At 40.9% G+C, this 26881-nt stretch overlaps 2 protein-coding genes across 3 annotated transcripts in view; one reads left to right on the top strand and one right to left on the bottom strand.

Moving 5' to 3' along the window:
* On the top strand, positions 1–4677 carry LOC147305750 (tubulin alpha-1C chain-like). The gene is made up of 4 exons (XM_086277112.1): positions 1–125; positions 1838–2060; positions 2147–2295; positions 2397–4677. The coding sequence occupies exons 1-4, from the start codon at positions 123–125 to the stop codon at positions 3369–3371; spliced, it is 1350 nt and encodes a 449-aa protein (XP_086133238.1). The 5' UTR covers positions 1–122; the 3' UTR covers positions 3372–4677.
* jph2 (junctophilin 2) overlaps positions 4568–26881 on the bottom strand; it is a 29243-nt gene continuing 6929 nt past the window's right edge. The window contains exons 3-6 of one of the 2 annotated variants that reach the window (XM_086277110.1): positions 12629–12747; positions 9185–10128; positions 6281–6381; positions 4568–6206 (exon numbers count right to left, since the gene is read on the bottom strand). In XM_086277110.1, coding sequence (XP_086133236.1) covers positions 6301–6381; positions 9185–10128; positions 12629–12747 — 1144 coding nt within the window. In that variant the 3' untranslated portion in view covers positions 4568–6206; positions 6281–6300. The remainder of the gene's footprint in view (positions 6207–6280; positions 6382–9184; positions 10129–12628; positions 12748–26881) is intronic. The other variant, XM_086277111.1, reaches the window with a different exon arrangement.

Here is a 26881-nt window from a genome sequence, read left to right as displayed (position 1 = left end):
CGTGTAGCAGGAGCTGGTCATTTATCTCTTACACAGGATTCATAAAAGCCTGTTTGTAGGAATTAACTAATTTCTCCTCTTTTTCCTCATTTCGGCTCTGAAACTTCTTGACTTCAGGAAACATGGTGAGTAAATTTTTTTTCTCTTATTAAGTGTCGATTTAATCAAAAATCATTACTGAAATAGTCAATAATCAGGTGGCAGACCGTTAACTGAGATTAGCCGGAAGTATCAGCAGGATTTAGCAACACCAATTTCATTTTTAAAAGGATAAAATTCACACTGTTAACCAGACTACGCTGTCCTGACTGTATTTTTGGTGCGATATGACAGGACACATCCAAAATTCAAGTTATTTGCTTGTGTCCGTTTCCGGCTTCTTGTGCGCGCACTGAGCCAGTTGTCAACAGGTCATCCTGCTTTCAGGCTGAAGCATTCCCATGACTAACAACTCTTTGAAGGATCCTGGCCTTTATGAACCTGCGACCGCAGACTACAAACAAACCAACTCACTTGAAGCTCAATTGTTCTTCTTCTTCTTCTTCTTCTTCTTCTCATGTCTTTAATGTTTTTGGGCGTGTATGGGCTACTTTTTTGTAAAGAAGTCTTTCATTGTCTACAGCTGTGTTTGCTTTGCTGAACTCTGATGTGCACTTGTTTGTTCTCGATTGTCTTGTCCTGGCTCACATGCGACATATTTCTAAAGGGTTGTTAGTTCAGAGCGTAAAAGGCCTCAGGTGACCACATGAGTAGCGGACAGGCTATGTAAATTGGAGTAGCGATTTCGGAAGCGGCAAATAGCGGGCGGAATTTTTAAGATCCCACACATTCTGAACGTCCTGAATCTGTCGCCATCTCCTGTAGATTGCTCTCGCCACAGCGACCATAGCGCGCGGGTGCGCTCCCCAAATACGCAAAAAGTTGCGCACACGCTGCCATCTATCCGTCTCTCTCCCGTGATCGATGTGATCTCTTTCCAGTGTCTACCTGCTAATTTATGACGAAAATGTTTCTGATGTAAGAGGGTCTAAAGAAAGTTAAAGCTGAGACAAAACCAAAAACTGATGTCACTACTGAAGAGTGAGAGACCGGAGGATGTACTACAGACCATGTTCTCCAACCTTAGGCTTTAGGTTTTGTAGAACCAACTAAGTCAGAGTCGGAGATTATTATCAGACAGTGGTTATGATCCTTCTGCAGGGTCTGTGAGTGCTTACACAACAGGCAAGTTTGGTGCATCATTTGACTCTTCTGCACCAAAATGGATTAGTTGAGCAGCGACTTCTCAAATCAGATGCAAATGATAGAAAAAATAAAGCTGACATTCCTGAATACAGGCAAATTTCTGTGACTGGTCCTTTGTTGGTAGGATGTGGTTTAACAGGTTGCGTATAAAAGGTGTTACTTCAGAAGAAAAATTACATCAGTGATGAATTCAACTTCCCTTAAACCAAAACTCTAAACATAACCTGGCCTGACTTCCGCATAAGTTACCTTTGCGATGTAATTAGGTTAAGAGAGCTATGCAAGTGACAGTGAAAACTGACTTCAAGTTCAACTTGGCTCGCTAAAGCATTAACAGTGTTAAGAATTCTCTCAAGTGGGATTCATTTGTTGCAAGGGACAAATTACATAGCTGACTGATGGAACGATTAAATATTTTTAATGTTCTATACTAAAATTCCAGTATTGCTGAAATCACAGTCCTAAATCATGAAGCCATATTCCCCCAGGTAACTTTACGTTAGTTGAAGAGCAGGTCTAACAATGTAATTTTTGGATAATAAGTCAAAAATGAGGTCACCAAATAAATGGCTTTTCCATCTCATTTCCACAGCGTGAGTGTATCTCAGTGCACGTTGGTCAGGCTGGTGTCCAGATCGGCAATGCCTGCTGGGAGCTTTACTGCCTGGAACATGGGATCCAGCCGGACGGACAGATGCCCAGTGACAAGACCATTGGAGGAGGAGACGATTCGTTCAACACCTTCTTCAGTGAGACTTGTTCTGGAAAGCATGTCCCCAGAGCTGTTTTTGTGGACCTGGAGCCCACTGTCATCGGTAAGTGTCATCACCGCTCGCTGAACACTAATGTAGGAAAATTAAAACATCTTTAAAGCAAAACTAAAGTAATGTTGTTTGCATAGATGAGGTGCGCAGTGGTACCTACCGCCAGCTGTTCCACCCCGAGCAGCTGATCACAGGCAAGGAGGATGCTGCCAATAACTACGCCCGTGGACATTACACCATCGGCAAAGAGATCATTGACCTGGTTCTGGACAGGATCCGCAAACTGGTGGGTGAATTCAAAGCAGCTAGTATAAAATGTATATAAGAATTAAATTATTGAATGAAGTAACTCATGCCTGGTTGTCATGTCTTCCTCTCTGTCCTCAGGCTGATCAGTGCACTGGTCTTCAGGGCTTCCTGGTGTTCCACAGCTTTGGCGGTGGCACCGGCTCTGGTTTCACCTCCCTGCTGATGGAGCGTCTGTCTGTCGACTATGGCAAGAAGTCCAAGCTGGAGTTCTCCATCTACCCAGCTCCCCAGGTGTCCACTGCTGTGGTGGAGCCCTACAACTCCATCCTGACCACCCACACCACCCTAGAGCACTCTGACTGTGCCTTCATGGTAGATAACGAGGCCATCTACGATATCTGTCGTAGGAACCTCGATATCGAGCGTCCTACTTACACCAACCTGAACAGGCTGATTGGTCAGATTGTGTCCTCCATCACTGCTTCCCTCCGCTTTGATGGTGCCCTCAATGTTGATCTGACAGAGTTCCAGACCAACTTGGTGCCATACCCCCGTATCCACTTCCCCCTGGCCACCTATGCTCCAGTCATCTCTGTAGAGAAGGCTTACCACGAGCAGCTCTCAGTGGCTGAGATCACAAATACTTGCTTTGAGCCAGCCAATCAGATGGTGAAATGTGACCCTCGCCATGGCAAGTACATGGCCTGCTGCCTGCTGTTCCGTGGTGACGTGGTGCCCAAAGATGTCAATGCTGCCATTGCCGCCATCAAAACCAAGCGCACCATCCAGTTTGTGGACTGGTGCCCCACTGGTTTCAAGGTTGGCATCAACTACCAGCCCCCCACTGTGGTTCCTGGTGGAGATCTGGCCAAGGTCCAGAGGGCTGTGTGCATGCTGAGCAACACCACTGCTATTGCAGAGGCCTGGGCTCGGCTCGACCACAAGTTCGATCTGATGTACGCTAAGCGTGCCTTTGTTCACTGGTACGTGGGTGAGGGTATGGAGGAGGGAGAGTTCTCCGAGGCCAGAGAGGACATGGCAGCTCTGGAGAAGGATTATGAGGAGGTGGGCGCTGACAGCGTGGTAGACGACGATGAGGGAGAAGAGTATTAAGTGCTAGCATATTCCTTCTCTTAATCTCTACCATCTAGTTTCATAAAGTTTAATTGAACGCACCATTTGTGCTAATGAATTACAGGATAGTAGAATTTCTTTATAATTTTCAGATTATTCAGTTTTAGCAAAAAACAAAATTATGTCTTGGCTGGAATCAAATACTTTTATCCACTGTGTACTTTTAACATGACCTAATCTATCTTTACGGATGTTGCCAGCATGGGGACTCATACTCCTTTCTAGTCACTTGAGGGCAGTGATGCTCCACACATGCTGACTCAACACCATGTTGAAGTGCTTGACATTTCAAACTATTGCAGGTACTTTACCTGACCTGAGGCATTAGAATGGTGATATCACAATTAATAGTGTGACAATTCTCCTTTGATCATGGCTCAATTCACACCTCAGTTTTGGCTCAGATCTTGAGCTGGATTATTCAATCTACATTCTGTTCATGGTCTGGCATTAAATTATTTTTTCAATTTACCAAAACAGGTGTATTTATAGTTTTATAACAGAACATTGGGAAGAATACAGAAGTCTTTGGTACGAAAGGTGAGGACATCAGCAACCAGACAAAGAGAACCCACCAGAGAGGAGGAGAGGCTGTGTGTATGTGAGGGCACTTGCATTACATATAGCGTTATCTTAGTGGAAACCTATTCTGTTTGATTCATTTTCCATTTAATATCACAGAATAAAAGACTTGGTTTGAGTTTATTTTTCACTTTCCAGTCCAGTGCTCTGTAATAAGGAACTATATGTGAAAGGAATAACAAAAAACAAAAGTCTTTATTGCTGGCAGAACCCCCTCTATTCTGATGTTTGTCCATTTTCTCCATACCTGAACAATTTCCAAATAGACAGTACAATGATCTATTGTCACTGTTTGATTTTTGGTGTAGATTTCAGGATTGTTACACCCATATTTACCATTCGGATGAGGTTTGACATGCCTGACTGAGAACCACCAAGGCCAAACGTTGCCTTGGTTTAAAATTGGGTGTGATATTCACTGTGGCGCAAGGCAGGGACAGAGGGCGTCTCATGCTGGCAGACAGGTGGTGTTTAAAAATACTTTCTTCTTCTGTTACTAGACTGGATTTCTTCAGGGTAATGAATGATGACGAGTACGTTCAAAATCTCAACGCTAACAGTGGGAGCTGTTACAGATCATCAAAAATAAAAGATTCACAAGTGTAAAAGTTTTTAATTTGACTTCAGCTGTATTTCTGCTCTAAAACAGAAAAAATAAAGTGGCTTCCACATTTGCATTGACACTGGTATGAATCATTGGTAGATTACAGGTAAACCACAATGGGGAATTTCTTAAACTGGTTTTTACTACTTTCAAAACAGTTTTATATGCTTGTAGACTTTTTCACTAGTGGTCTGTGTGTACATTTGCAAACTCAAAGGCAAAAAAAACAACAACAAAAAACTGCAGCTAAAACTCTGTTCCTTTTAAATCCTAACTGGGTTAAGAAAATAAAAGCTTTCTTCTCAATATAAGACATGGAGTTAAGAATCTTTCTATTTTCCTCCATCTCACAAACATGAGGTAATCTGACTCATTTGGGAAACAAATTTTAGGATTACAACTTCTGATTGTACTAATGAGCCCTCCCCCCAAAATCCTACAACAGAATATTTTGAATGCTGTAAAGATGTGCACTTCAAAAAAGGTACAAAAACACAGATGCATACAAAGTGTTCTCATGTGTACAAAAGCTGATCTTACAACAGGCCCTGAAAATAAAGCAGTGGACAGTTTTCTACACTGACACATAAAATAATGAACCCAACCCACTCCCTGCTGCAAGATAATTATGTAGATCCAGCAACCTTACAACAACATACAGGGACAGTTTCAAATTAGATAAATTCCAGCCATCATTTTCCTCTTGCAAAACTTGCACAACTCTGTATTAAAGCTGCCTGGGTGCTAAACAGCATTGCACGACACCACAGGAACCTACGCAGCAGCAGCGGCACTCATAAGCTTCTTATTTTCCCTTCTCTATTTGGTTTATCAGCTTCCCCAAAGCAAAGCAGCAGAATGACAGGAAATGCACATAAATCCCAGTGAAAACTGAAAACTTCACAGTGTAGTACACCACAGTCTCAAAGATTTTGCAGAAACTCACAACGCTTTGAAAATGTTGCCAGTAAATAACCCCCCCTTTTTTTTTTTTTACAGTACCACTCGGAGAGCTTCTTGATGAGACTCAACACACGCGAGATCCCTACTCCTGACAGTAACAGTTATCACGCCCAAACCCTTCACACATCTGCTGTAGTTTTTGTGTCTAAACAATCAAGTTCAAGGCATTATAGAGAGAATATTCAGTCTGGCGATTAAAAACGTATCTAGGTGGGTTTGTCTTATGTGCCTGATTCACTCTTGTGAGATCCAGATAGTCTGAATGCCAATTAAGTGTTTATTTAAAAGCCATATTGCAAAAATGTTGACACGCTCATGACACACTGTGAAAAAGTTGAATTCTTGAGTGCCACCCTTCTTTCCTCAGCATCATCACCGGGACATAACCTACCATTCACCCACCAATTTTTTTTTCCTCTAAACAAATCATTTTTAGATGCACTGAACAGTGCCAGCCCTTCAATGTCCTTCAGTTTCTCTAACCTCTTGAAAGAGAGGAGCTTCGCAGAGCCTCACGAAGTCATATCAACAAAAACCATCCTAGGAGCTGCAGCGGTCTGCGTGAGGCTTCTGTTCCTCCTCAGTGTTGTCTTTGATCTCTGGTCTTTACTGAGGAGGAGGAGGAAGCCCATCTCTCTCTGACACTGCTGTTAACCTGTAGCAAACTGATATTAGTGGATTCATGTTTATTTTTACTGTATCGCCTCTTCTGAGTACATTTTGATGGTGTGTTTATTACCTGAGGAGGTGGAAAATGTCTCATGACAAAATGTGAACGAAGAGAATGGCCAGGCCGATGTTGAGCAGGATTACCATGCAGATCATGATGGTGTTTGGGCCCTTAAAAAAGGAAAAGAACTCAATGCAGAATAAGGACAGCGGATCCAGTCAAAACTGGAGATGAGTGAAAAATTAAAGGAAAAACCTAAACCTTAGCTCCAACAGTAAAGGGACCCAGTGGTCCTGTTATGTAGAAGGGTACATTACGGTGTCCTGATGGGAGGAACGGTTTCCAGGAGTAAAATGCCTCCATGGATGTGCAAGTTAACTTAAAATTAATCCAAATTACTTTTCTTTTTGCCATAAGTCAAAAGCTAAGGAAATATGAGACAAAAATAAAACAACAAATTCAGAAAATTCATAAATTCATATCAATTAAAACCTTAGAATTAAGCCTAAGTTAATCACACAATTAAATACAAGGTCCAAAAGAGTGGTTTCGTGGATCAGCTTACCACATGAAAGGGGGACAATGAGTCATCAGAGAAATTAGTTTCTAAGTAGAGCTAAAAAAATAAAATACTCAAAGAAATATTGATAATTGAACCCTTGATAATGCTGATAATAATGATTTGATTATTAAATAAGTCTTACAACTATTTTCTCTAAAGTTGCAAGTGATTCTGCAAAGATTCAAGAAACAAATGGAAACTTACTCAGTTTTGAGGTGTTAAACACCAACATGTAACATAAATGCTACTTAAAATGCAAAATTCTTAGAAATTTTTGAGAAAATGTATCCTGATGTCTACGTTGGGGGGAAAAAGAAAGTAGAGCCCCTGCCTCTTCTTCTACTGTTATCACTTGGAAAAATCTTAAGCGACATATACAACATCAAATATAATGTCAGTTATTCATTATGATGATGCTACATGAACTTAAACTGTACAACACTGAGTGTACTGACTACAAATCAAAACTTAGATATGCAAATTTACATTTGATTTCCTTAAAAAAAAAAGTTGTCAGAAGATTCAAAAAACACTATAAAAATAGAATTTTATGGGAATTATTTCATGGTTCAGGCTTTACAGGATTAAGACTACATATTTATCCTGGAATAATATTGTGCGAGCTCAACCCGATGCCGTGGTGAAAATTGCATACTCTACCAAATCAGAGCTCCACTTTCAGTAATGCAGTCACCCCTTTTTGTACAATGGGACTCCATGAACATATGTGATGACATTTAAACCTGAGATAATTAGCTTCTGACACAAAATTGATAATGATACTTGGGATACTCATGAAGATTTTGACAGACTTTAGTTTCTTTCCCACAAAAAAGGAAAATGCTAACTAAATTCAGGGTCAAATGACAAACAGTGTTTGAGATCGCCCAGATAAAGGTCGTGGGTCAGCTTGTCTACTGGCTCTCCCCTACAGACATTAAATCTGAACCTAATGAAGCCCTGTGGGAGATTTTGAATTTACGTCATACATAGCACTCCCCACCACCATCAACACACCAAATGAGGCAAAATCCTCTGGATGAATGGTGTTTATAGTGTTCCAGCAGGCTGGAGAATCACAAAGACTCAGAGTGCTCTGAAACCTTTCTAATTGCATGTGATGGCCATAAACCTTATTAAGACACTTTGTTTGTTTTTCTTTAACCTTCCTAATCTGTGGCTGTTCATGTTGGGTTTTATCTTTTCAATGCAAAGAATTAATAAAGGATTATCAAAATTATTATTTATAGGAGATGGTTGTACCCAAAACATATCTTGTGAGCAAGTTCAAAATAAGACTGCAGGAGGAGCAAGACAAAAAAAAAAAAAAAGAGACAAAAAAAGGGGTTTAACATCTAGAACAGCCTAGTTAAAGGGTAAGAAAATTGTCCTACCAGCACCTTTAAAGATCAGAAATTAACACCCCTTATCCCTTTTGTGAGATTTACGGGTGCAGATGGGAGCAATCTGCTAGCTTTGGTTAGCTCTAGGCGAGCCATTTCTTCCTGTTTCCTGTCTTTATGCTAAGCTATAATCAGCCTCCCACATTCCAGCTTCATATTGGCAGGTACATTGTGTACACTGTCTTCTACTTCCCGAATACAAACCAATTTAAGCATATTTCAATAAAAGTTGCTTCAATCCTAGCTTATAACAAATATTTACAATGTAAAAGTGAGCATTTCTTTGTCATGCATGCTATTTCTAAGTGTATTTTTATTTATTTATTTATTCCCATCTAGCCAGCAGGGAAACTAAAAGAAAATTGTTTGGACATAACAGATAATTATCGTCCACTGAGATTAGTAAATGTCATCTTATTTGGTGGAGGTTAGTACTGGCTGATACAGATGTTTGGCTGATATATTTATAGCCATAATTATAACTTAATGCTGATGCTTAGGGTACATGCTTAGCTAAAACTTTAAAACCAATGTAACATTAATACCTGAAATTGGCAGGCAATATAAAGCAAATGCACATTTAAAATAGAGAAAAAGGAGACATAGCATTCATTTACAACTATTTCCCCCTCCAACAAACCAGAACAGTAGTCTGGCTTTGCCCTTATACGGTAAATAACGTGACTGGATATGGTGTACACTTTTATTTGACTATGATGGTGTCAAGCTGTGCTCTTTAGTTAGAAACTAGGACTTATGGTCATTAATGTCAGCAGTAATGCTAGTGTATATTTTTAAGGCTGTACTGAGCTAAATGCTTATACGAGCATCGGTAAGAATTACTCTCTGGGGACACTGAATGTGTGTGGAAAATTTAACAGTAATCCATCTGATAGCTGTTGACCAAAGTCTTGGACTGACAGACTGACACCACCATACATGTTGTGACAATATTGATGTAGCAAAAAATAATGAAGAGTGAGTCACTGTGTATATTTACTGTCTTACCTCCATGTCCAAAGACTCTGGGGTCACCTCGTTGCTGAGGCTCGACAGGATGGGCTTGGGTCTGAATTCGGCTTTGGGTTCCACCTTTGCTGCCGGTCTGGCAACTACAGATTTTGCTTCCACTGGCTTTGGTGCCATTTTAGGTTCAAGACTCGGAGCAGGTTTTGGAGCTGGAGCTGGGCTGGGTTGCCGTTTTGGTAGCGGTTTTGTTTCTGCTTTACTGGGAGGCCTGCTCGGTTCCCTGGACTCCACTTTGTTCTCAAATACAGGCGTCACTCTTTCTTTTGTTGGTGGTGCTCTTTCGCTTTTTACCTCGGAGGCTTTAGACTCAGGAGTTACAGATTTGTAAGACGCTTTGGAAGGCGTTTTGGAGGGAGCTTTGGAGATGGGACGTGGTGCTTCTTCTTCTTCTTCTTCTTCTTCTGGTGAGATGAGGCTATTCCTTACAGGGGCAGCAGGGGCTGTAGTGGCATCTGATGCTTTTGCCTCAGAGTCAAACTTCTGCAGTGGCTTGATCTCCATGTCAGAACCCTGCTCGTTCTTGTTGCTCTGGCGGCTCGGGGTACGAGATGGGCCACGACTGCTGGTGGCCCCTCCTCCTCCTTCAGATACAGTTGAAGCAGGAGCAGGGGGAGTAGTGGGACGACTGCCTTGCTTGCCGTTGAGTTTACTACTTCCACCACTTTTACTGGTTTTGTCTTCATTCCAGCTACCTGGACTGAGGAGTTTGGGCTCTTCCTTGCTCATGATGCCTGGGCTTGGAGAAGGCGTGCGACCTGGGGATGAGCTAGGCATGAGGCTGTCCAGTTCATTCATAACCGGGCTTTCAGGTGGTGTAGGCAGTGGCTCCTCCTCAGCTAGCAGGGGTTCATGCATGATGGTCTCTGTGTTCTCACTGCCTTCCACGGCCAACTGTAACGCTCTCTTCTTCAGATACTCAGGACCTGAAAGCCAGTTCAAATACTTTTCAATCACTGGTTTCTACCATCAGTCATTATAAGTCAGAGGAATTATTATTTTTTCCATAATTTAAAATGTATAATAGATACAGAATGTGGGCTTTCAAACTCCTCCTACACAATCACAAACTGACTAATGAAACTTGGCACACAGGTACGTCTTAGACCTGTGTAGGTTCTTATCTAAAAAACATATGACGCCATCATGTTGCCTACAACCATCTACCAACATTTATGCACCTACAATGCCTCATTAAAATAATATTATTTGAATGACAATAACATGTAATTTATAGCCACAAACTTGAATTATGAATTATATATGATGTCATGTTGCCAAGGAACCACCTAACAATGGACCGAAATTAGAGATACTGTAGCATGGGTATGTACTAATCACGATAATTAGAATTAATGTTCCATAAAAAGGCCATGGTATTTTTAACACTAAGTAATAATGCCTCAATCCATTAGGGATTTACAAACATCATAGCTCAGGGGGAGGGATAGCTCAGTAGGTAAAGTGGTCGCCCCATGATCGGAAGGTCGGCGGTTCGAATCCACTTAACGGCTACCCTGAGGTACCCCTGAGGAGCAAGGTACCGTCCCTACACACTGCTCCCCGGGCGCCTGCTTAGTGGGCTGCCCACTGCTTCACTGAGTGAATGGGTCAAATGCAGAGAAAAACAAGTAATTTCCCCATGGGGATCAATAAAGTATCCATTATTATTATTATTATTATTATTATTATTATTATTATTATAAATGATTTATCATGTGAGTGTCATGACTTAAAGTTCAAAATAATCCTCTTTTGTTTTTAGTGGTTTCAGTCATTCACCATGTGAAAGTAGCTGTTTTAGTGCCTCTCACTTTACCCAGCTTTATTCTGATTGGCTGCCATTCACAAACAGAATAATTGAGCAGCAGATGGGTGTGGCTACTGTGCTCACAGAGAGGTCACACTTCATGGCGCATAGCGCAGTATTGGGTTAAGTACAAAAGGAGTCTATAACCGAGTGCTCACATCAGTGAGGCCTGAACCTTTAGCTTACAGTGAGAATTATTATTATTATTATTATTATTATTATTATTATTATTATTATTATTATTATTATTATTATTTATTGAGTTATTTTTGCAGGTAAATATATTTTTTAGAAATATTCATTTATATTAATATCTTTCTGCTGTTTCATAATTATCATGGAGCACAGCTCACTGTTAGATAAATTCCTGTTGGCTCGAAAATAGCTAAAGGAGCTCAATTTAAAAACGGACATTTTTCCATTAAAAAAAGATTCCCTTGATAAAAATGTTAGCTCAAGTATTGCAGGGCTGAGAGGTCACAGATTGTCTTTATAAGTATCATCCCCTTAAACCTCCTGAGAGCACAGGAAGCAGCTACAGAGGATATTAGAGATGCATTCAGCTGCTGCATGCCCTTCCTAATAAGCTTTCGCTGGAGTACACATTTTTCCATTAAACACAAATAAATTCTCTGTTTGCTCACATTTCAGAAAAAAATCCAAAGGAGAAAATTTGTCCCAAAATGAAATATACTAAAAACAATTAATATTTTTGATATTGTCAGACAATCCATACCTACAATGCACTGATATGCTTTCTCTTCATATTTGGTTTGAATTGAACAGCTGAACACTGTAGTTTTGAGCAAATGTTACTAAAACAGAAGAAATTACCATTTGTTGGGAAACATTTTTTGTTGTGGATGAATACACATGCTGATGATGATGATTACCAGCTGTAGGACACGTACAGCTGTAGGACAGCTGTACATATGATACTTTTCTTATGCTAAAAATAAGAAAAGTATAGAATATCAAAAGTCCGATCCTTAAATTTATGAAGTGTTTTGAAGCAGATGTTTCTCAGCCAGCGCCAGTCTCAACCAGACTTTTAGTGAAAGACTAGTCATTTAGAAAGTGAGAGACAATTCATTTAGAAAGCTGGACGACTTTCTGTTTGCATCTGACTTCTTTAAGCTCTCTGCTGAGTGAGAGCGCAGGAGTGAAATGCAGGAGGCTCCCAAATAGCCCCTTTGCTTTTGTGTCAATGTGTGTGTCGACAGACTTGCAATGAAACTGATACGATCCCTTCGACCCAATAAGATGGTCCTTTTTTTAGACAGTCAAACGCGACTATCCCTGTGATGGGCCTCAGCAGAAGGATATACTATCACAGGCTGTGAGGACAGAGACAAAGTAGAGAAGTAGCTCTGCTGTTGGGATTTTACATTTGCTGTTTCCTTCATACAGTATCATACATAAGTAGGTAAAATTTTTTTTCTGAATTAGCTTTTTTAGTGTGCATTCCCGTGATATCTAGTGAAACTCAGAGCTTGCATACAGCTGCAAAGTCCGTGAGTGACATTATGATGCCTTAAAAGGTGGCCCTTTTAGATGCTTTTTAAATTAATTTTGCTGATTTTTTTCTAAAATGTGGTGTGGAGATGTCGACTAACCTGGCTGGTAGAAGGAAGGGGAGAGCTCTTTGGCCACCAGTCTGGCAATGCTGGACTCTCTGTTGGAGGCCTGGGCAGCCTGCTCAGCTGCATCTGCCTTGGCCTTGGCATGGGCTGTCCTGCAGTGGAAAGATGCAACACAAGTCACTCAGCCTTCTTTCATCTTCTCATTTCATTAATGGTCTGAATCCTAATCTTCCCCCCCCCCCCTATATGCCGGCAATGAACATGCTGTTTTCAGAAAGCATCTGTTGTTCACTTCAGTGTGTTTTATAAATGACACAATCAGTACCACACTTGGCTTAGCTGTCGGGAGGAAGAGTGGGATATGAGTGTGTTTTCACCATCAAGAAAGCAAAGTCAGAGTGTCTCCCAAATAGAATAATGCTATTAATTTAAATGTGAAACTACAAAACCTGGTTTTGTCCCCACAGGAGGCAACAAAGTCCACCTGTTAGCAGCTGTGAATTGGTGAATTGGAATATATAAATCAGAATGTATAAAACCATTCCTTTAATAGCAGGGCAGTTTCACAAATGTCGGTTTATACTGGTCTATAACTTTAAACCAGGCTTAATTTTACTAATAAAAAATAATTAAAGCCAAAGAAGGGGAAAAAAAAAAAAGAAAAAAAAAAAAAAGATTCCCTCAGGTAAGCCTAGCACTGATATTACCATTTCATCAGCGACACCTCCATTGACAAATAACAGGGAAAGACAAAAACCAAAATAAACAAACCGGTTATATTTGAGGAAAAATACCAAAATCAATTTATTTTGAAGGCTACGCTATAACTTGCTGATCTCGTCTCATCATTAAATCATCAATCAGTTCATTTTGGAGTCACTGTTAGACAGAAACCACCTTTAGAAAGCCAAAAATTATATTTTAATTGTCCATCGTTTACGCTCCAAAACAAAAAGGGAAATCCCTTCTATTTATCCTCTGTGTCACCTTTTTAAGTAGCTTTAAGCTTTTCTTGTGTGAGGAAACACAGCTGAGGGGTTGGATACGCTCACTCAATTGAGCATTTACTTGTCACTTTCTTGTTTAACCTCTTTACAGCCACCAGTGATCAGCACATGCATCAACCAGGATGCAGCCTGTTTCAGTTCTACATACTTTTTCTGCTTTCTATTCATTTACGTCATACTATAATGGTTTAATGGTTCATGAGACATTGACCTCGACCTTCCTACACAAACACTCTCAGAGATAAGGGCCTTAAACAGAGTGACCAAAAATATCGCAGTACAAGGCTTGTTTATAGTATTCAATCATGGTCAAATGGATGCTGGGGTGGGCAGTCGCTGGTCATATGGCTCATTAGTATTATTAGCTTTGGAGGAAAGGGGTTGTCCTGTTCTACCGTTTGCCTGGGACAGAAATAAATTACACTTTTGCCACCATGAGTGAGACAATGAGTTATTGCTGGCAAGCTACTGAGGCCTCCATCATCACACAAATGTCTGTGTGGGTGACAGGCAGAAAGCACTGCAGCCTGACAGGCGTACATTTGTATATTTATAGTTGTTTTGCTGCACACTGGAAAAATTTACTTATCATGCAACACTTTGCATTGCAGAGTTCATGAACTTTCACTCTGGATTTCCCCTTAAAAAAAAAAAAAGAATCACTGAAGAACAGGTAGCAACCAAGAAAACAAGGCTAATTCCAGCTGCTAAACCTGAAATGCAGTCTAGTTATACCACGAAAATAGGGCAGCACAATTTATTATTTTAATACTATTATGCTTCTCTACTCGGGTAAAGACTGTAGCCATACTGAAGTTTTGTAGAATAAAAGCTGTTTAACTGGTTCAGTGGTTACCATCTCAGTTTAGCTTGTTAGCATGCTAATGGTAGCTCTTTAGCAGTGTCAGCAGTGCGCGATTGCTCACGCGCACAGCTTAGAGGGAACATAGCGGTGTGTCAGGCATTTTGACTTTGCACATGTTTTATGATAACTACATTTAACCTAATTTCTACTGTACGATTCAGCTCAGTGTGACTTTACTCTCTGTGTGTTGGGTTTCTATTGTGGAAAGAAACTGGATTGTTTTTTTGTAGCCTTAAGTGCCTAAACCAATTATTTGGAATATTTGGTCAGGGAAAATTATCAGTAGGAAGCCACTTGGGGAATGTTACATGGAAAATGAGCCCCAACACATTGCAACAGCAACCAAACAGTTCCAAAAATCATATCATCTCAGTGAAAAAGTACACATATAATTAATTTAATCTGATACACCTCCTGCCTCTGTAAACATACAGTCAAATTTCAGCTAAGCGGATCAGGGAACTTTTAATTAAACAATTAAAAACACCTGCTGATATACTTCCTCAAAACCATAAAGTAAAACATCTGGCAATCACAAAAGGATCAGTTAATAGTTAAGAAAAAAAATCTAATCATGTTTTCATCATTAGTGATGAAAGAGGATGATATTAAATCAAATCAAATCACTTTTATTGTCACATCACATGTGCAGGCACACTGGCACAGCACATGCGAGTGAAATTCTTGTGTGCGAGCCCCACAAGCAACAGAGATGTGCAAACACAACAACACAAACGAGCAAAATACAAGAATGGCCAACCTGAAACTAATAAATATATGTACAATATATAATAGTATATGCATTTCTGGATGTGTATACTAAATATTTTCCTACGTGTGTGTGTGTGTGTGTGTGTGTGTGTGTGTGTGTGTGTGTGTGTGTGTGTGTGTGTGTGTGTGTGTGTGTGTGTGTGTATACACATTTTTACAAATTAAATAGTAAAAAAAAATAAAATAAAATAAAATAAAATAAAATAAAATAAAATAAAATATACAGAGTTGAATATGTGCAAAACAAGTGGCATTTATATACAGTGTGGAGTGCATAATGTTGAAGTTCCAGTAGTGAAGCTGAGGTGTCTATGACGTGTTCAGCAGTCTGATGGCCTGATGGAAAAAGCTGTCTCTCAGTCTGCTGGTACGGGACCGGATGCTGCAGAACCTCCTTCCTGATGGAAGCAGTCTGAACAGTTTATGGCTGGGGTGACTGGAGTCCTTGATGATCCTCCCCGCTTTCCTCAGGCAGCGCTTCCTGTAGATGTCTTGGAGGGAGGGAAGCTCACCTCCAATTATCCGTTCAGAGCACCGCACTACTCGCTGGAGAGCTTTGCAGTTGTAGGCGGTGCTGTTGCCATACCAGGTGGTGATGCATCCAGTGAGGATGCTCTCAATGGCACAGTGATAGAAGGTCCTGAGGATGCGGGGGCTCATGCCAAATCTTTTCAGTCTCCTGAGAAAGAAGAGGCGCTGCTGCGCCTTCTTCACTGTTTTGTTTGTGTGTACTGACCACGTAAGATCCTCAGCCAGATGTACACCAAGGAACCGGAAGCTGCTCACTCTCTCCACAGCAGCGCCGTTGATGGTGATGGGGGTGTGTACTTCTCTGCACCTCCGGAAGTCCACTATCAACTCCTTTGTCTTTGCGACGTTGAGGGTGAGATGGTTGTCTTGACACCAGTGGGTCAGGGCGCTGACCTCCTCCCTGTAAGCCGTCTCATCACCGTTGGTGATAAGACCCACCACTGTAGTGTCGTCCGCAAACTTCACAATGATGTTGGAGTTGTTAGTGGCTGTGCAGTCGTAGGTGTAGAGTGAGTACAGGAGAGGGCTCAGTACACACCCCTGTGGAGCACCAGTGTTCAGTGTGATGGGGGATGAGGTGATGCTGCCCAGTCTGACCACCTGGCGTCTGTCAGACAGGAAGCTAAGGATCCAGCTGCAGAGGGAGCTGCTCAGTCCTAGATCCTGCAGTTTCCTGTCCAGCTTCGAGGGAACGATGGTATTGAATGCTGAGCTGTAATCTACAAACAGCATCCTCACATACGTGTCTCTCTTCTCCAGGTGTGACAGGGCAGTGTGTAGTGTCAGGGCTATGGCATCATCAGTGGACCTGTTGTGGCGGTATGCAAACTGTAGAGGGTCCAGTGAGTCGGGTAGTGCAGAGCAGATGAAGTCCCTGACCAGCTTCTCGAAGCATTTGCTTACGATGGGGGTCAGGGCTACAGGTCGCCAGTCGTTCAATGAGGAGATGGTGGAGGATTTGGGTACAGGGACGATGGTGGCCATTTTGAAGCAGGCTGGGACTACAGACAGAGAGAGGGAAAGGTTGAAGATGTGCGTGAACACTCCAGCCAGCTGAGCCGCGCATGACCTGAGGACGCGGCCGGGAATCCCGTCCGGACCAGTAGCTTTGCGTGTGTTCACCTTCCTGAAGCACTTCCGCACATCCTCCTCAGACACAGTGTGCGCACTGACGTCATCCGCGGTGCGCACACTGTCCGGTCTCAATTCATTAGATGATGAATTGCTGCTATATCCAAAAACTCGAGAGGTAAATGAGTTAAAAGCTGCTGCTGTTTGTCCCCAGTAACTGCAGGTACTGAGTGTGATTACTCTATAAATACTCAACATGTTGTAACTTTACACCAAGATGAAAATAGCTCCTCTTAGGTGGGGAAGATGCTTCCACCAGGAACAATTAGAGGCTCCTGAGGTCCCCTGATTGATATAAATGAGCTCCACCTGTCCACACAGACTCAGCACCTACTCAGGAAGCTGTTTTTCCTCAAAGTTATTCTAACAGCTGATCTTTAACAACATGTTTCCATAGCAATCTCAACAATATCTAAACTTAGCACAAAAAGTAAGGAAACTTTGTTTTGGTCGATTACTTCTTTGTTGTAATAATGCTTCTTGGCAATAAATCTTGTACCACTGGAAAGCCTGTTTATTTCCCCTTAGATGATGCCACATTTGCGAGGAAAATGCTTTTGTGTGTTGAAAAGCAGAGTAAAGTATGTGGGTTGTGCTCATGAAAATCTTGGAAAAAAATCCCCTCTGCCAATGCCAAACAGCTTATTCTGCTATCAGCTCTTGTTTGGTATCATTTATTTGACCAGATGATCAAAGTCTATGCGATCGTTGTTATGTTGGAGGATAGAATTTGGTCCAAGACTGTGGAGCGATTACCCCTGGCTGCAGAGACTCATCTTGATATCTCTCTGCATTGAGATGCCTCTAATGATGACAAGCCAGATTGTCAGCACCAGGGTACCAGAGGCTCAAAACAAGAGTCAATAGCAGAATAAGCTGTTTGGCTTATTCTGAGAAGATTTATAAAGTTTTTTTTAAAGGCACAACCCACATACTTAACTCTGCTGCTCAACCCATGAATGGATTTCCACTGGTATCAATTTTATTGCCAAGAAGCAATTTTGCAGCAAAGAAATAACTGACCAACCAAAAATGTCCTTACTACTTAGTTGTTGTGCTAAGTTTATTTAAAGTGCTAATGAACACAATATGCATACATGTTTATTATAAAAATATACTCTGAAAAGCCTCAACCATCTTCTCCCTTACCTAACAATATACTATTACAATTTAGTTCCTGACTGCCTGCAGACAGAGTGGTGTGTGAGGTAGCAGACAAGATGGCAGCCTTTCAGTGTGGACGGGTAAACTGCCAGTTGGAAGAGAAAGATGTCGACAGATGGCTTCTTCCTGGAAACTGACTCTACCTTCCACCTCACAGTGGCTCAGTGTCTTCAGGAGTAGGAATAGAGTTTCAACTGTTTGTTAACTGCGGAGGCTGCAGAGGGGGGCTTCATTCAGATAACACTGAATGTTTGGTCTGAATGTGGACCACATCTGCAGTTTTCCATTGGCCATAGTTGACTTTGACTGATGGATTAACTCAAGGGGGAATCCGGCTGCTTGATTTCACCTCTGATACACCTATATGGTCCAGATGTCTGATGTCTTGGACATCTGGCTCAAACAACAATGACTGTAACCCACATCAGGTCCAGCTCATATTATTACTATGATAGCTTGATGTGAGCTTGGGTAGATTAGTGGCTAACAGCTATTTTCTTTAGTATGCCTGGAAGCACCAGGGTAATTCTAAGCTGAAGCAATCAGCAGATTTGACACACCGGGCTCAGTTCAGCTTCCTGCCTCTCTCTTGTTCTCCTTCCTGTTGGGAACTCCACAGTTTTCCCATTTAGTTTAGCTTATTGCCAACAAAACATGGCATCGCACAATAGTCACAGAACCACGTTTACACCACTGATATTACATTTGTACTACTTTTAACATAATAAATGGTTGAATTCAGTTTGAAATACTGTGTTCTTTCCATTTCAGTTGTAGCATAGGAGACGGACATTACAGCCAGGAAGCTAATTATGAAAGAAAAGGGTAATCTGAAAGTGACTGCATGTATCCTTTATATACAGTCTATGCTTAAATACAGTGGTTAAGTATGAAAACTCACTGTGCACTTTATTAGAAAACACCTATGAGACCTGCATTTTTTTATAAAGTGCTATGCATGTAGCAGAGCTACTGGTAAGTACTAAAATGGCTAAAGGCAGCAGACGGATATAAACTGACCCCTGTAGCAGCCTCACATCCATTCACAGCTCACTGAGCGTGTCCATCACTGACCACACAACTCTCAGTACCATAAATATGGTGAAATCTTTAGCACAAGCACAAGGTGAAAAGTAGGAACTTAGGCCTGCATGGTTAAATCAAATTCAATCCTGTAAATTACGAGTCATATAATCAAAATGAATAGATTTGTGCAAATCACTGACTAAAATAATAATAACAAAAAATAAATAAATAAATAAACCAGAACCTGGCATGAAGGATTAAAGCAGCCAAGCACTGAGCAGTGTTTTCCTGCTGGAACACTATATTTGTTTGGGGCTTTTGGTGTAATTATATATCTTCCAGTCTGGTTACAGTTGCTAAAAAATGTATATCATAGCTCCTCATAATGTCAGTCAATGGATGTTCTGATTGATAAATCCCACCTGTGACCTCAGCAAACACTTAAATGAATAGTTTAAGGCTAACCAATGTGTTATGCCATGACATTAGTCAGTGAGAATACTTTAGCCTTCTTTCTGGCTCAAATTGAGCCCAAATTTTCAAAATTAACCTTGTTTTCACCAAGCACAAAAACGATCAAGTCAGCCCATAACGCTAAGATTAGTGAGGTCACAGATCAAAAGTTTTCTTGGGCTGTTATTCTATAGGTTTATATACAAGTCTTTTTGAAACCAGAGGAGCTGCACTCTACTGTTTGTTAGAAAACAAACCCCCACAAGTGTAAGAGAATTCTGCACTGAGTTCACTTCTCAGACACAGACAGCTTTTATATACAGTCAGCGAAGGAAGCATTCAGAGGCTTCAGCTGCAGAAACAAAAGTACAGTAAAGGTCACTTTACACAAATGCACTGCAAAAATAACTGTGTGTACTTTGAATTAAAAATAAAAAGCATGTGCTAGTGTTAGTACATTAATATACTTTATTTTCTGTGCGTCATAACTCCCCACAGCTATGAGATCACAGATTAATGTAAAACTTAAATTTGGCCTAATATATAAGTATAGATACAGTTCTTTAAATAAGTCCTGGTACTCTGCTGTTTTGTAATGTCAGTTTTTTTCTCCCGCCACCATCGTCTTGGAGTCTACTGATGGCGAGAGAGATGTGCCACTGGATCTTTGTGGAGGGTCCTTTCCAACTCTGCAGCAACTATGTGTGCATACACGAGGGAGTATGCAAGAGTGATTAGCTGTTAATAAAAAAGATGACAACATTTTTAAATATAATTGAATCTGTTGGCCAAAATATTCGCACATTAAGTGCTAATGGAAACCTCGTTACTGCAACATTACTCAGAGGTCACGTCGCAAGAAATAGTAGAGAGCTCATCTATTTTTCTAATTACTGACCAGTTTCTTTTTCTATCAAATTAAATAAGTCACTTGATAAAAAAAATAGTCCTCAAAGAGTCCTGAGCCGTAGTCTGAACTTTGTTTACAACTTTTATGACCAGTTGATCGCTCACCAGCACAAAATGCTAGTATCAGCAGTACAGTATGTAATCCAAGCCCCACAACTAAAGCTAGGTGTGGTACATATATACACTAACCCTTTATACCCAAGCACTTGCTTATGAGGTGTGCCATATTTATATCCATGGAGGCATTTGACACCACTGCTGACGCAAGATGGATCGAGATCTGTGATCTCGAACTGTTGGCGGCTCTTAGCGGAGCTAAGGCTTGCAGGAGGTGACAGAAAGAGAGAAAAACAGCAAGCAGATTACTGTTTTTGAGCACAGCTGTGTGGTGTATGGGTAAGTATTTGATTTCTGTCTGCAGGGAAAAAGAAGAAGAATCGCTGTCTGGGTGTTTGTGACCAGATAGGAAAGACGGGGTCTGACAGCAGCAAGGGGGGAGGGGGACAATCAGCTGTTGCATTCCCCCGCGATTGTGATACAGCAAGAGTATGCCTGTCCATATTTAGTCAGGGCTCCTCCGTGACTACAAGGCCCCTATGAGTGCGTCATTTACACCCTGTCCTGCCACACAGGTCCTCCTCCAGACGCCCAGCAGCCAGTCCACAAAGCAGAACAATGTCCACAGACTGTCTGAGTGTCAGCAAACACTTTGACTAACTGGGCTTGAAGAGGCCTGGTCTGGGATCGCATGCAGTGTCCTGGTTGTATGTGTATTTTTAAATCCAAGACATCACTGCCAAAGGATCATAGTGTGAGGAAACCACTGCCAGGAACAGATGTGTCATGTCTCCTCTGCTTATATAATATTGGATTTCAGTTTAATATCCAGGACTACAGGAAGGCTGTTTTGTTAGGACCAATGCAACAATATAAAAATACTCCAGTGCAAGAAAAACAGATTTTAGAGGGTGCAAAGGACATTAAATTGTCAAAAAGAGAATAAGAAAGATGTAATATTATTCCAGTAGCTGTCTACGTAGGATAAAAAGATAAATTCGAGGTGCTGTGACATAGTTAAACTCCTAAAAATAAAGAGCATTCCATGCACTTTTGCAAGGAACTCCTCAGTCACTTACACCTGCTCCCTATCAGCCACGGCTCCAGCAGATAATGTGCACTGATACCAATCAGAATTTTAGACTACTGCAAAAACAATGAATCCACTTTTTCAGTTCAATTCAAATTCAATTCAGTTTTATTCATGTAGCACCAAATCACAACAACAGATGCCTCAAGGCACTTTATATTGTAAGGTAAAGCCTCTAAAATAATACATAGAAATCCCCAACAATCATACGACCCCCTATGAGCGAGTGCTTTGGCGACAGTGAGAAGGAAAAACTCTGGCAGAACCAGGCTCAGGGAGGGGTGGCTATCTGCTGCAACGAGTTAGGGGTGAAGAGGAGGAGGGTAGGACAAAGACATGCTGTGGAAGAGAGATTAATAATAACTGATGATTAAATGCAGAGGAGGTGTATAAACACACACTGAGTTGGACAAAAAAGTGGAAGTCTGGAAGTCCCCAGCAGCCTAGCGTTATTGCAGCATAAATAAGGGATGATTCCGGGTCACCTGATCCCACCCCAACTATATGCTTTAGCAAAAAGGTTTTAAGCCTAATCTTAAAAGTAGAGATGGTGTCCGTCTCCTGAATCCAAACTGGAAGCCGGTTCCACAGAAGAAGGGCATTTGTTAACAATACTTTACATCTCCTCTGCCATCTGATTTAAATGTTTGGACACTGAGTGTATAAAGCACTGATATGTCAGTGGCATGTACACTGTTTTCTGCTACATCTTGCAATGCATTTTGTCTCACTTTGCAGGTACCAGACTGGCTGTTGATAATGATGTGATGATGAATCCTCACGCAGTGGGTATTCACCATAAAGACACTGAATAGATGCCTGTTTTGCATCACTGAAAAAGGATTGCCATTTATACTGTGCTTATTTGGTCTTACCAGACACTCAAAGTGGTTCAGACTGCACTCGTCAAGGAATTTGAAGTGCTGTGATATGGTTAAAGGAAAATCTCATGCTTGAGCTAGTTGCTGGTAACAAGCTCATTCAACAGAAACTTTTAAATATAAATGATTTATCAGCCCAAGCACATTAGCAAAAAGACTCCACGGTCACTTAGACCTGCTCAGAGTCAGCACTGGCCTCTGCTTTTAATGTGTGCCAGTAAAGAGGATTACAGCCAGAGCTATCTACTGCCTAACCCGTACCCATTTCATTTATTTATCTATCTTTTGGATTGTGCTTCCTACGCATGCAGCAAAAGAATTCCATCTGAAACTTGAATTGACAGAAGGGAAACATATTTTTGTCGGTTGGAGTCTACTGCTTAGTTTGACCCAGTCTCACCTGGCCTGGACATGAAAAGGACTGACAGTTCTCAGTTCTGCGGATGGTGTTCGATGGAAAATAATGCTGCCCTTATTCTCTGTGGGTCCCACTAACTCTGCAGAAAACTCGCTATACAAGAACTTGCACCAAACAGGGCTATTCAAAGTACATTTTAAAAAGCGTAATTTCTCTTGAGACCTTTTAAGTGTTTGTTTTTACCACCTGGAATGGCCATGGCTTATGCTTGCTACAAAAAAGCTCTCCATCAGTGACATCTACGACCTAATTACAGTGCAATTCCACTTTATTAGATAATCTAATGTTTGGTGGAAATGGGAAGTAATCCTAAAGAAGACACTGTGTGCACAAGGGACTGCATGAAAGAGTGATTAGATGACAGCATCTTTAAATATAATTGAATCTGTTGGCTAAAATACACACACATTAAGTGCTAATGGAAACTTCATTATTGCAACATTGCTCGGAGGTCACATAACAAGAAATAGTACAGAGAGCTCATCTGTTTTTCTAATTACTGACCCGTTATTTTATTCCCCTCAAATTAAACAAGACAGCCCTCAAAGAGTCCCGAGCTCCAGTCCGAACTTTGTTTACAACCAGTTTACAAAACTGTTTTTATGGACGGTTAAAGAGCCAAAAATACTCAGAATCCTAAAGAGTTAATATGTAAATAGTAGAAGTCAATTTTAAACGTAAACAGTAACTCAAACTGCCAAGTAAATGTAATGAAAACCAAAGTTTGCCTGTAAAATGCGGTGCAGCTGAAATTTCAGCACTGACCTTCCAGCACTTTTTTAGGCTCTTCCTGATGACAGTCGTGTTAAATGTGAAATCTGCTTTTCTCTGTTCAGACTTGCCTCAGGTGATCCTAAAGCACTGACACAATGAGTAACTCTCATATACTGCTTATCTTTGCAGTACAATATTTAGATTTCAATCTCCAGGGACGGGGGTCTGCAGTCCATCAGTGCAAGTCTCACTGCTGTAAACACTCAGCCTATTTCAGGTCTTGAAGACGGCAAAAACACCACCGCCTTGTATGGTCAGACAATCTGAAGGTAGACATGTTTGTGCACACATGAATCACATAATAAAAAAGGATTTCCTGCATTAATTTTAAATCAGATTGTGCTGCAATGTGTGAGAGAAAGGTTTAAATAAATCTGTGAGACAAATCGGGGTAGCGATTAATCACAATAATGACTTAAACATAATCACACTCATGCATTCTGTGCTCATCCAAAAGGTTTTTCACCTAGTTAAAGGAATAGTTTGACACTATGGGAAATGCTACTCTTAGGGCGATTGTGGCTCAAGAGTTGAGAGTTCGTCTTGTAATCGGAAGGTTGCCAGTTCGAGCGTTGTGTCCTTGGGCAAGACACTTCACCCGTTGCCTACTGGTGGTGGTCAGAGGGCCCGGTGGCGCCAGTGTCCGGCAGCCTCGCCTCTGTCAGTGCGCCCCAGGGTGGCTGTGGCTACAATGTAGCTTGCCATCACCAGTGTGTGAATGTGTGTGTGAATGGGTGGATGACTGGATGTGTAAAGCACTTTAGGGTCCTTAGGGACTAGTAAAGCGCTATATAAATACAGGCCATTTACCATTTATACTCTCTACTGAATTTTGTGACTTTTGGAGTGTTTTTAATTAATTTATCTGACAGATAATATGGCTCGCTGTGGGGATGTTAGCAAAAACAGACCTTCCAAAAAAATTTGTGGCAGGCATCTTTGTCTGTGCATTGCAGCTGCACTGTTTACGGATGCAGCTTGGTAACCAAGCTCGGTACTGTTGGCTTAACTTAGTACTCCCACCTTCTCATCTAAATACAATCAGCAGCCAAAAAACTAAGGTTCAGGCTTCAAAAGGTAAAGTGTAGAAACCACTGAGTGCCAGTGTCCATCTTTTATATGCAGTCATACAATTAAGTACATTTTCCCTTCTAATAGGATTCAGCAAAGGCCATTTCTGGCATCACAGGGGGTTATAATAGGGTCAGACTATGTTTGTGTGGGGCAGGTTACAAATGCTCAGAGGAATTTAGCATGTGAAGCACATTTCCTGTGTGAATATATTCCTTGCTAAATAAATACATTGTACATAAAAGGAAGTTGTTTCTTACTCTCATGTGGCCTCTTTTTTTATTTCACTAAACTGTTCTTAACTGTTATTTCAGTTTCTTTTTTGATCTAGAAATCCTTTGGGTTTTAGCAGGGATGCATCTATCAACTGAAACATCTCTGAGCTGCAGGTTTCTTGTGAGACTAAAAAACAAAGAAAAACAAACTTTCTGATCTTTGACATAGCTGAATTTGCTTTTTACTTGTTCTACTTTTTCACCGAAGCCTTCCCAAATTGGCATAGTTTGTTACTTGTAGTTTTCCACCTTGGAAAAGACATCATGTTTTCCTACAGGACTCCCAGGATGACAGTCCCTGGTGGTTTCCCCACAGTCTCTCCATTAAAAATATTCAAATTTAGAAGACTAGATGCAAAATGTGGAACATGATCATTGTAGAACAGGCGAACAAAGGATAAAAATGCCGTGTAGTCTTGCATAAAATGATACTTCTGGCTACAAATACTCCAGAAGATCACCTGTTTTACTTCCAGGCTTTGGGTGTAATAAGCTCAGGAATTTGAACCACTGATCAAATGATTATTGGAAACCTCAAACTATTAAAATCAAAAATTCTGAATGACCCGACCTCTTACAATGACACACAAATATAAGATTACAGCATGTACGTCCACACATGCTTTAGCGTTTTCACACCAGGAGGAGCATGGCTGTAAGGACCCTGGGATCCCAGCGGGGAGTCATTTCTGAGAAGTCGTGTTCAAGGCCAACAGTGGTGAGCTGGAAACTGATACTGTGGAGCTGCTTGCTACATTCCAACTATTGTAAGATACATCAACATTTTGACAACTGCAGGGAGTAAAAGTGTCAGATTGTGAATCATCTAAGATTTTCGCTAAAAGGCCAGCATCGCCATTACTCAAATACCCTGCACGACTCCATGATAAGTACTCTTCTGTTCACAACTCAAATATCATGTTAATTATTCAGCTTTAGAGATTTTGGATTTTGTTTCTCTTTCATGGGGATGATGAGACTTATGGGTTCCCCTGTTTCTAGGCTCTGTGTTAAACTATAAGCAAACTCATTTAGAAAAATCCAGAGATCTTCTGCTCCTCAGGTATTCAACTAAATCCTCTGTCGACTACGATCTGGGCTTGCAGCAGGAAGCACATATAGAGATTTCAGATATGTATTCTCCTCCTAACGTTGAAATCTATCAGAAAGCTATCAGATATTCAGCCACTCCTGTAACTGAGTGCAGTGGAGCTCTAAAGGTCACTCCAGTCTCACTGTTTGAATATGTTGTACACAGTGCCAATTCAGGCAGATAAACTGAGAAACACACACTGCACGACTTTAAGCCTTTTAACCATTTAATTTACATATAAGTCACAGGGCTAAGCACCTGTTATAAAAGCAGTGCTGCTGAAAGGTTCTGAAGGCATTTCCTGGATCATAAAAGACTCTTTCAGCCATCTGAATAAATAAATATCTCATCGGCTCTACTGCAAAGGTTGCCAAACAATTCAAAACTATCCTTATTCACATTACGGAAAATCATAGTAGCTAAGACAATTACAGCACATAGTGTGTTTGTGTTTATGTGGATTGCAGTTTGGGGGGTGCCTACATACTTGTCTTTACTCCCTTTTGTAGGATTTTTAAAATAATTGATTTTATTTTTGTTTTATTTATAGATATTTCTGTCTGAACCAGTGCAGTGAAAAGAAGATTGACATTTCCATCTGCTGTGATTTATATTTGGTGATGTCGGCTCTTTAGAGGTGGGAATCACCATACATCCCACGATACGATATTATCACAATACTTAACGCACGATACGATATTATTGCGATTTAAAAAAAAATTTTTTTTTTGCAATATTCAGATTCTGTACATAAAGGTAAACTTTGATAT

Source organism: Aulonocara sp. 'chitande type north' Nkhata Bay, linkage group LG20 (assembly GCF_057382095.1).
Source record: "Aulonocara sp. 'chitande type north' Nkhata Bay isolate Kocher_YH1m ecotype deep benthic linkage group LG20, A_spYH_male_GT1.1, whole genome shotgun sequence".
In the NCBI taxonomy this organism is placed as follows: domain Eukaryota; kingdom Metazoa; phylum Chordata; class Actinopteri; order Cichliformes; family Cichlidae; genus Aulonocara; species Aulonocara sp. 'chitande type north' Nkhata Bay.
The sequence above is the reverse complement of the archived record's forward strand: the minus strand, read 5'-3'. Positions and strand labels throughout refer to the sequence as shown.

Bases quoted from the DNA above. Each gene is read 5' to 3' on its own strand.
- LOC147305750 (XM_086277112.1), top strand. The intron at 2,061-2,146 runs GTAAGTGTCATC...TTGTTTGCATAG, and splicing joins CCTGGAGCCCACTGTCATCG to ATGAGGTGCGCAGTGGTACC. The intron at 2,296-2,396 runs GTGGGTGAATTC...CTCTGTCCTCAG, and splicing joins TGGACAGGATCCGCAAACTG to GCTGATCAGTGCACTGGTCT.